The 10,675-nt window shown below is 35.6% G+C and overlaps 1 protein-coding gene across 1 annotated transcript in view; it reads left to right on the top strand.

The window, feature by feature from the left end:
* Positions 1-1,552: 1,552 nt before the first annotated feature.
* The window catches only part of LOC135685434 (guided entry of tail-anchored proteins factor 1), a 40,476-nt gene continuing 31,353 nt past the window's right edge, over positions 1,553-10,675 (top strand). Inside the window, exons 1-2 of the mRNA XM_089112755.1 lie at positions 1,553-3,157; positions 6,454-6,551. Coding sequence (XP_088968881.1) covers positions 6,543-6,551 — 9 coding nt within the window. The 5' untranslated portion in view covers positions 1,553-3,157; positions 6,454-6,542. The remainder of the gene's footprint in view (positions 3,158-6,453; positions 6,552-10,675) is intronic.

The raw sequence follows: 10,675 nt of genomic DNA, 5'->3' as shown, positions 1-10,675 counted from the left end.
CGTCACACTAGCACCAGCCCACAAGGGAGTGGTTGGAACGGGACTAGAAGGCTTGCCCCTAAATTTTTTACGGCCACGCCCTTTCAAATACCGGAAAACACTCCTTTCAGAAAATGTTTGCTTCTTTCTGTCCTTATTCATGAACAAAATGATTTAGAGAAGATTTCAATTAACATAAAAATACAAAACCGAGTTAGATAAATTACAAATAAAGCACCATCACACAAGAACAGACCACACAAGATAAAGCACCATCGAAAAGAACAAAAACGTGTTCCCAGCAGAACTGCTACTAATGCGCTCGTTAGCGTAAACTTTCAAAACATTTTCTAACCTATTATTGCAAAAAGTTGGGGAGGACTATAGTCCCTGTCTTGCAACTTTCCCAATTGAATGTTCCTCCCAGCTACCACCGAGAGGCTTATCATCGTTCAGCTGCTGTAGCCTTGAGAAGAATCTTTCCAATGCTTTTCCAATTTAAATCACCTTAGATGAATTGCTTTATAACTTTTTCTGACATCAATATACATTACGGGCAGAAAATCGTAATTTTGGTCTTGGTCTTTAAGCTCAGTGTCTTTTTTGAAGCAAGTCATAAATGCAAACTAAATTGAGATGATGTCTTGAAGTTAAAGCTGTATACAGAGTCCATCTTGCTTCAAAATAGCACACAACAATATCCTAAAGCGCAATTGATTTTTCTCCGCATGTACTGAAGCTTCGAGCCCTGAAGTTTCTTAATTCTTCTTTATTATCCATTGCTTATTTCTTTTTGCGATTTTCTTATAAAAAATTAGTGAAATACATAAGACTGGGATTGGGCATTCACTTCGAATTGAAAAAATGTTCCCATTTCTTTCTTAGGCGTTATGATTGGTATTTTATGCTGCACTTTTAAAAACATGCATTGTTTACAAATCCGCGCTTTCTACAATGACAGTTCCACAATTTTAATTTACAACTCAACAAAGTGAGTCAGATCCACGCTTATTTTAGGTTCTGGTTATCAATGGGAGTGGTTAGAATTTTGACATTGGGGGAGGGAGGAAGCAATTTTTTTATAAACACATAAAAATGACTATATCTAAATGTTAAACGTACAACGGTAACTTACAATCATGTATAAACCAACACAGTCATGGCAGAGAGGGTTAAGAAGCAACATGTGCTACTTCTCAAACTCAATGCATCTGCACATTGCAAATTATACCCTATGAATATTTGTTCTGCAAACGTTTTTGTTTGGAGACCCTCTTGGGTATCGGGAGACATGGTCCTCCTGCTCCTCTTTTACTACCACTGGAGTTGTCTGTATAAGTCCGTTAAGCTGTAGCGTCATTAACGACACAGTTGTTGTGCTCCTTGCAAGTTATCGCAATCTTTGCAATTTAGTCATTTTTGTAGTGTCATCTTAACTTCCAAATTTTTTTCGCACTCGTTGTTTCAAAAGGCACAGATATGCTCTAAATGTGCGCCAAGTGGATTGCAGCTCTGCAGTGATGAGCCGTTGAGGATACAATGAAAATCATCTCGGCAAGCAGGCTTGAATTTCTCCATATAAAGACGAGAGTAAATTCAGAACGTTTATCAAGCTAGCCCAATCTACTGGCTCATACAAACATGCCCCAAGTTTCCATCTTCTGCATATTTTGACAAAACAAGGTCTCCAACTATTGGCTGCATCCCAAAAAGCTGAAAGAAGACATTTATCTTTGCAGGATAAGGATTATAAGTGATGTTAATTACTTCAGATAAACCAACAGCTTTCTGATTATTCTTTTGCTAATCAGTCTTAATTAGGATAAGGTTTACATAATCATTATTCATGTTCTCGTAAATTTTTTGATTTGTTAAAAATGATTCGATTCTAATCACCTAGACTTTTTAAAATAAGCATAATTAAATAGCATTAGCATCCTATAATTAGCATGTATTAAGCCTGCTTAAAAGATTTGAATATCATTTTAAAAACCATTTTCTTGAAGAAGCATGTCATTTGTTAACAATAGCAATTTTTCATATTTTCAATCATCATTATCATCATCATCATCATTATCATCATTTTCATCAAAGAATCAAGCAGGTCTGCCAATGGCCAGGTCTTCAATTTCATGTAGTTGTGGTGCAGCAGAGTTTGTAACAACATTCCTGCAGATTCCGCAGAAAATAATTGTTAAGATAATCATAATACAAAAAGGGCAACAAAGCTTTTTAAATGTCCTAATGCTTTTCTCTGTCAGGTTTTGCATGCTAAATTCCACCATTCGTTTTGGTATCGTATTGTTTAAGTGCTTGGGTAAGTTTTTGCATTACCAAATTGTCATGCGTTTGTGTACCGAAACGCATGACACCAATAAGGTATTTTACCTCATTGCATGCACTGATTTTTTAAAGATCAGTGATTGCATAGCCTGCGCGCAGCCTCAGACACTTTTATCACGAAGAGTACTTCTACCTTCTATCTACTCTACATGATTGCATGACACCGGCTTACCTCGTTTGCAATTATAAAAGCCTCGTTAATGTTTCGTTCCGAAGAGGACAATCTTTGGAAGAGGATGCAAATAAGGACAAAGGCCATGGGTCAAACAGATTTGAAGCTCAGTTGAAAAGTAAAGGTGTAACAAGTTCTTGTCACAAAGTTGAAAGATGGCGCAAAGAGTTGTTTATGCATTGCAGGAATGGCATCACATCTTCAAAAATAATAAGGCAAAGGCCACAAATGTTTTAGTCAGTGCAGGTACTGAAGGTACTTAGAGTGAACCTAGAGACAGCGGACATCTTACAGACTATGGTACAGAAAGCCTTAAGATTATTCTGCATATAGATTGACTGTTCCACTTTGCAAGCTGGAATGAATACCGTAGATGTTTTTACTAAAAAGAAAAGATTGAGGCCTCGTGCCCCAGAACAGTGAGCAGGGTTTCTCAAAAAGCTCAAAGTCTATTGCAGGCTCAAATTCTGCTAAGGACATTCAGTGTCTTGAACCTTCTGCTGGTTGACTGTTGACTAAACGTGAGCCATGAATCCTTCAGTGTAATCAGTAAAATCTGAGATCATGGGTTGCACAAATGCCAATTTGTATGAAATTTTATATGGAATCACCCAGCTGTTTGTGTCAGTTGCAGCAGGAGTGCCTTTAGCATTCATAGAAGAGGTAAGTAGCGCAGTTTTAATTGATCATCCAATCTTCATTGAAATTAAATGAAACTGAACTGAAACTCTGAATTGTTCTTCCTACGTAGCAAGAATCACATGGCATAAAAACTCATGAATTATTTTTTGGATGGTAAGAGCACAATCTCTTTGAATGGATAGAAGGACCCTTTTGTACTGTAAACAATTCGAGTATTAACAGCAAATATTCATTTTGAAATTGCCTCTTCAATCACAAAGAAATTTTACCCGTCCATGGTAGTTTTAGATAAACTCTGCACTGGGGCCCTAGCGGACAACCCTTATCTGTTTTTGTTTGTCTAATTTTGAGCCAAGTTTTGACTTGGATTTAATCACTAGCAACCTTTGAGTCAATGTTTTAATAAGGCTGATTTTCTTTTGTTTTGAGCAAATATAATTATATCAAGTGTATGTGTAACATTTAAAGTTTACAATAATCACTGTTAAGAAATCAAGTGCAAGACTTTAAAAAAAACATCAAGAAATGGCAAGGAATCCATATTTCTTTTCAAAATAAAACTGTAGGGCTGGGTGAAGGTTATTAAGGTGTTTTAGGAAATATGACACTCAGCCAATGTTTTGAGGATAATACCATTTGCTACAACACAGTTGAAAAACCTAATTGTATGCTTTACTTTGTAAATTCTTCACTTTTTGAAGTTTTTAATAGGACATTGTATAGCTTGAGGGGCAATTTACTGTTGCAAATAGCGTATGAGATTTTACCTAAAACAAAAGGATTTCTGGGAATTTTCAGATAAAACAATAGGATTTTCACTAAGGTGTATGAGATTTTCTTGGAGTGATTTGACCCTCGGTATAGCTTGTCTTGGTCTAGGGTTTCATTTCATTTTTTACGAAGTTAAAAATCACCCACATATATTTTTAAGCAGGGCAACAAAATGCTTGCTATAAATTAGATAATTAGCTATTGCTGCTTTAATAAATCATATTTTCCACAAACTGACATTTCAAGCCAAGTGTCTTAGCTAAGATGATACATTTCCAGACCCTGTACCTTCTAGCTTAAAGATGAGTTACATCACCACCTGGGTCAACAATTGTAGATATTCATAGCCTTGAGAACGTTGGTATGTGAGTGATTTTCATGTCTGCAGCTGAAGTGACTTTTTAAGAACTAAAGGAATGAATCCCAAATCAAAGTTTTGATACAAGAGAAAATTGATATAATTAAACTGCTTTTTGTAAAAGATAGGTAAAACAGTTCTTTTAAGATTGTGTTATTAGATTCAAACAACTTGCTAAGGATTTTTTTTGAAAGCTCTTCCAAAGTGTCTTCCTCCTTGCATTTTCTTTTTTTTTTGCACAGATCTGTTTTGTTGCTTAATAGGTGTATTGCAAACTCTAGTTAGCAAAATTATAAACCAATCATGAAAAATGTATTTATTCATGAACAATAGTGCCAGTTAGAATATTTTCAGTTTATCCCAAAGGTGACATAAAATCTTTTCTTGTGGACAGGGCTGATTTCATCACATTTTGCTCAGCATTTGGAGTGCTGATTCTGATGAAGAGGCTTTAGTTTGATTATCAATAAAAGACATATTATAGTTTTTGATATGAACCATAATACTACCAAAGGTTCTATAAAGTATTATTTTTTCCTTTGTAATAAATATAATTTTCTCCTCTTATTGCTAATGCAAATCTATTATTGTTCATGAAACAATTCTATATTTTTAGACATTTTCTTCTTTATTTCATTGCACCATTTCTTCGTTTTTGGCCACTTTGCTAGATCAAAGTTCACTTTATCTAAAAGTGACAAAATCATACCAACATAATAGTCAACAAAATGGACACTATCCTGAATCATGTAGTTCTTTATCTTTAGATATGACCCTTCTAGAACATCCAGCTGCTCAGTTAAAGACTTTCTTGCAAATTCCACCTGAATTTTGCTGCTTTCACCTGGTAGTGCTTCATCTTTATATATTTGTGGTGCAACAAAGTCTGTAATGACAGTCCTGCAAATAATAATTTTTAAGCTGATCATAGCACAAAAAGGCAGTGTAATTTAATTATAGCTACAAGAGAGTAGGGGAACAAAATAGGGAAAATTTTAAAGCTGTATTTTGTTATTTCTATCTAGTTTCTTAGCATAATAAACATCTTATGTGCTTTTAAAAACTTTGAAAGTTTTGTAAAGCCATGGAAAAAACATAATTTTATTAAAATTATATCTAAGAGATTATTCTTTCAAAAGCATAATTGATTTTATTTCTTTATTAAAGGTGAGTTTTTAATTTGAATTGTAATTACATCAAAAAAAGTTTTTATTATAATAGGTTCAGACAAAAATGTATTACCTATAAAGAGTTGTGTTAGCCCATGCTAAAATGGATTCTGTCTTAGCTCTTTCTTCACATGTCTTTCCAAGGCCCTCAAAAGCACTATATTTCTCAGCAATGTAAAAGATTGTTGCTTGGCTAGAATAAAGAAAAGGTTCAGATGTTTTTATATTTCCTCCAACAAGCAATTAGAATTGCTTAACCACCAGGATTGTTAACTAATGGTCAGTTTTGAAGAATACACAAAGAATATGCAACTTCTAGAGGGTAGCATAATGGCAGCGAAATGCCAGTTGACTGTTTTTTTCTTTATCCCCTTGGTTCTGCAAACCATTTATCTTTTGGTCATTATATAGAATTTACATTTGAAGGAGTGTTGGAAAAATACTTTAGTGTGTTGTAATAAAAAAATGACAGCAATTGAAATTTAATCCTTGTACTTTGGGCAAGGTTTCTTGAGATTTATAATGATTTGTTGTATATTTCTAAATAACAACAGCTGTTGCCATTTCTTCAATTCAAGATGGTCCTTGTTTGATACATGGTATTGAATTGACTTTGCTTTTTATAGCATCAGTGGCTTTGGTAGCTTTTATTGAACATGATTCTCTACATTATCTCTATTGGAGTTCTGAAATCATACTGGGCCAATTTTAACAACCCTTAATCAACAAGGGTCCTTTAATCAAAAGCAAACAAGTTTTTAAATATCAAATTATGTCATAAAAAGGAAAACACATTCTGCAATAAGTAATAAATCACATCAAATTTATGTTTCTACTTAATTTTCTATTACAAAACATCCCTGTCCCCAAATTTTTTATCTGGTCAAGACCTTCTAAAGGCAGCCTCTAAATGTGGAACATCATGGCACAGTGACACTCATATTTTGCTGTAGTTTTCAGTTATACATGCAAATTACAGTGGAATAAAATGCAAAAGTGTTTACGGTTTTTCCTTTCAGTTGAAATGTCAATTGGTTCAGAATAGAATATTCAAAGAAAAACCTTCTAGCAGAAGGCATTGCGTTTGATCACCAACTGTGCAAGAAGAATGGATCAGGTATATTATGTAACTATATGTAACATAAAATGTAACTAGTTTGAGTAGGAGTAACAAGAGCCCTCAAACAGAAAGCAATGTGCATTAGTTCAATTTCTTCTTTACATACATACCTTCCCCATACCTTCACATGACCATCAATCAAGAAAGGCACCATTTTCAAGGGGTTTTCCTCTTCTAGTTCCTCATTGTTTGGATTGAATTCATATATTTCAATGGGTGCTTCATGCTGAAATGGGAAACAACATTCATTCAAACTCTTTCCCATAAAGTTAAGTTATCTTTTAAATGTTTCTTGTTGGCAGCTTTCAGTTTATGTGTCCATTGGTGTGACAGATGCCTATAATTTAGAGGGCTTAGTAGGGATTAGATGGGGCCTTAAATGTGATGAATTTTGCCTGATTAGGGGGCTCCAGCTCTCCCAACCCCAAAGTCTCTTATGACTATGGATGTGTCATTAAACTAGACAAGAACAGAATTGCCTACCATCCACTCTTTATAATTCCCTCTGTGACTAAATGGGGGGTCGTTGCTGTGTTTTTGTAGGAATGATTGAATTAGCATTCATCCAACTAGCATGAACACTGCACAGTTACAATAAGTCTAATTTTTTGTCATTCAATGGGTATGACTTATTTATAAGTCAACAATAAAAATGTAAAATATCTTGAGAGGAAATCGTGGATAAATTTCCCTCCAAAGAGTTGTTATTTTTTCTCATAAATTATTAGTTGTCATCATTATCACAATCATGGTTGTTGTCATTTTCATTTACTCATCATTATAATCATCATAATTATCATAATTCTCCGTATCATCGTTGTCGTTTTTATTGTCATGATAATCGTCAGTATAATCGTAATGATAATCGTCATAATTATCATTATCGTCCTCATTATCTTCATTGTCGCCATCATTATAATAGCTATCGTTATCATGATTATTGTCATTATCATAACCCTCGTCAAAGTCGTTTAATCTCATAACTTAGTACTCTCAGGTTATAAACCACAAACCCAGCAAGGCCCATTCAATAATTTGCAGCGTAGCAGCCGAACAGTCTTTTCATCAAAGGAATTAAACTGCTTCTAAAACTGGATTTTTTATTATAAAAAATAATGAAAGAGAATATTAGGACGACTAAATGCTTGTAAACCAACGCCAATCTCTTTTTTCTAAACTGACTTAGAAGCAATCCTTATGCCATATTTTGACATTTATTCTAACTTGAAAGCGGATAACCTATCGAGCCAATTAGCTATAAACCTGAATTTAGGATATTTGATTTTTTGTGAATCCTGTCATAGTCTGAACCAAATTAACGCATGCAAGTACAATTCATCTAAATCTTTCTTCAGTTTTGCTCATTCGCTACTTTCATGCTATCTCATGAAATTTCTGCCATTCAAAAGCCATGATAACTTCTAGTTCATACAGCTTTTACCAAGAAGTTTATGACGAGTTGCCATTGAGAAGAAGTATTCACGGTTTTTGCATTTTTCAAAGGAAACCAATGTGGATTGGAGGAGGATCGTGGCTCCCTCAGATACCCTCTTCAGACGGTTTCTTATTGGCAAGATTTCTTTGTCCATGTGATCAGGACTGTTGTAAGCGTTGAAAGGCGGGGAAGGACAAAAGGAAGAGGTTATAATGGCTCAAACCATTTAAGCCAAAATGGCTATACTTTAAAATTTGGGCAAGTGCCAGTGATGATGTCCCTCAGTTCCAAAGATCGATACCTTCTTGGTCTATCACAAGAAGCAAGAAATTTTGGTTGTAAGAAAATCACGTGTTGTTGCATATTCGAAAGGGTCCGTAGAGGTGTATTTGTATTTGTTTCTACCTACCATCCGAAGGTAGTTTTTAGGACACTGAGAAGCTTATGCTTATCGTGCAGTGTCCTGGTCCTAACTCTCGATGTGACCACACCTCGTGATTTCTACGCCAGGAGTGGAGAGAGCTGGCGACTCTCCTCACTCTGGATGAAAGTTTGGTAACGTCAGAGACTTGAACTACGAGCCCTTGTAGTCAACGCCTCTAACAACTGAGCAATCCTCGCACTCAAAACTGTAGGGAAAAGAAGGCTTTAAAACCTCCGTTTTCACAAGCTGCTCCTGTCATAACATCTGTTTCTAACTGCATCGTCATAGGATCTGTAATCTGGTTCGATATTCTCTGTAATGCCCCTTATATTGTACTCACTTCGCACTAATTTGAAGAGATTACTAACTGTATTGTAACTGCAATTGAAAACCGGAAGTTAAAACTCTGCCTGTAGGTCAAACTGGTCAAATTGAACCCTAAAGCCCACTATCAAGGAGGTCAACGAGATCTTAAATTGCGTTATCTACATCATCGTCGACAATAAAAGTCGAAACATGATAAAGATTCTTATTCTATAGAGAGTAAGCAACATAATTTATCTCGACATGATCAGAAAAAGTGTATTTTGTATTGCTGACAAACATAAACTCGCTTTTTTTCGTGACATAAATCGCACCAAACATGCTCCCTTAAGTGAAACTTTCTGTGAAATCATTTTACATCGCCGTCTTCCTGCCTTTCATTTATGACATCTTAGTAATATTCGTTCTTTTTTAAATTTTGTGAAAAGAAACAAAGTTTGGTTTATAGATTATGCGCGAATTTCTCTAGAACATGTCGGCCGAATAGATCTGGCACATTTGAGCATGTCCTAACCTATCAACGTCAGAAATATGTTAGAAATCCGAAGTGGATCGGCGAATTAAAATAAGCTCTACAAATTTGTTTTTCTTTGTCCTTGTATATCCCAATTAGTACTTTATCTGCAAAGCAGTGTTACAAGGGCTTTAAAAAGGGATTACAAAATATGACTGTAAAACAGTTCATGAAAACTTAGAATTAATACCCGAAAGCTGAGAATAGAAGTCAAATTTCTGACGAGCAGCCAAATCGGAAGACGGACTTCGCGGAACCAATTTTAGTTCAGACTTCCACGAAAGCTTTGAAATTCAGTGGTTCTCTCTGTGATCACAAGCTGTTTCTTCTATCAACATATTTAAGGACACTACCCCACCACAACCCACCAACGGAGGTTATTGGGGACATTTTCAGACAGGTTCTTGTCAGGTAATTTGGGCGGATATGTGATGAACGTTGAACACGCTGAAAGTCCATCATAGATTTCATGCCGGAACTTCCCGGCCCTGAAGCCCGTAAATGAAAGCCTGGATTTCCACTACTACCCCTCTAACAGCAGCACTATCCCAGTTAAACCTTTAACGGTTTGTTTTGTCAATGGAGCCAACGGCTGCATTTCTGTAGCTGAACTTGAGAAGCTAAAATTGATGCATGTACCACCTTCCATAGAAAAATGTAATAAAGCGCTTATGATCATTAATTTTTAATCCATCGTTTTGCAATTTCTTTCCGCAAAATGAAGTTGTTTCCCTTTAAATTAGCTGTGTTTTCTTTTCGATAATTGAAATTGTCAGCTGCATGTCGTCAGTGATTTTGGGCAGGAGAACGTAGTTTTGCAACATATATTATAACGGTTTACTGTACCTGCTAGAAAGCCTATTAATCCTCCAGGTTGAAATGAACACATTGAGTTTGGAATATATAGAAGAAGGAAAGATCAACTTTGCAGATTGACAGTGCAATTATTGTTGTAGCAATCCCTCGAAATAGGATTAATCTGATTCTTTACTCACCATTAGCACATAAAACCATGCAGCCCTTGAAGCGATGTCATTTTTGTCGATGAACAACTTTGCCATTTTCCACACAGCAAGCTCTGCACATCAGACCTTCGGTTGGAAATACACTGTAATTTTAGAACCGCTAAAACCTAGTCGTCATTGTTTCATATTTAAATGTTTGTCCGGACATTCTATATCGCGTAGGTACACATGATCAGGCTTTGTGTTTCACACATCCGAATTTACTCACGAAAATTGAATGGGAAAGCAAGTGCGGGGCAGGTGATCAATTCCGCCACAATTACAAGCAAAGTGTTACCAGTGGCTTTAAACAATGGCTAGTTCCCTGACCTCTTAGTGCACTTACTTCGTTGAATGGTCTGTCAAAGGCTCTGTGAAATTCATCATTAAATGCAGGCCCGTCGCTATAGGGAGGGGGCA

This window comes from Rhopilema esculentum, chromosome 15 (genome assembly GCF_057945365.1).
Source record: "Rhopilema esculentum isolate cy_ngs chromosome 15, ASM5794536v1, whole genome shotgun sequence".
NCBI lineage: Eukaryota > Metazoa > Cnidaria > Scyphozoa > Rhizostomeae > Rhizostomatidae > Rhopilema > Rhopilema esculentum.
The sequence above is the reverse complement of the archived record's forward strand: the minus strand, read 5'-3'. Positions and strand labels throughout refer to the sequence as shown.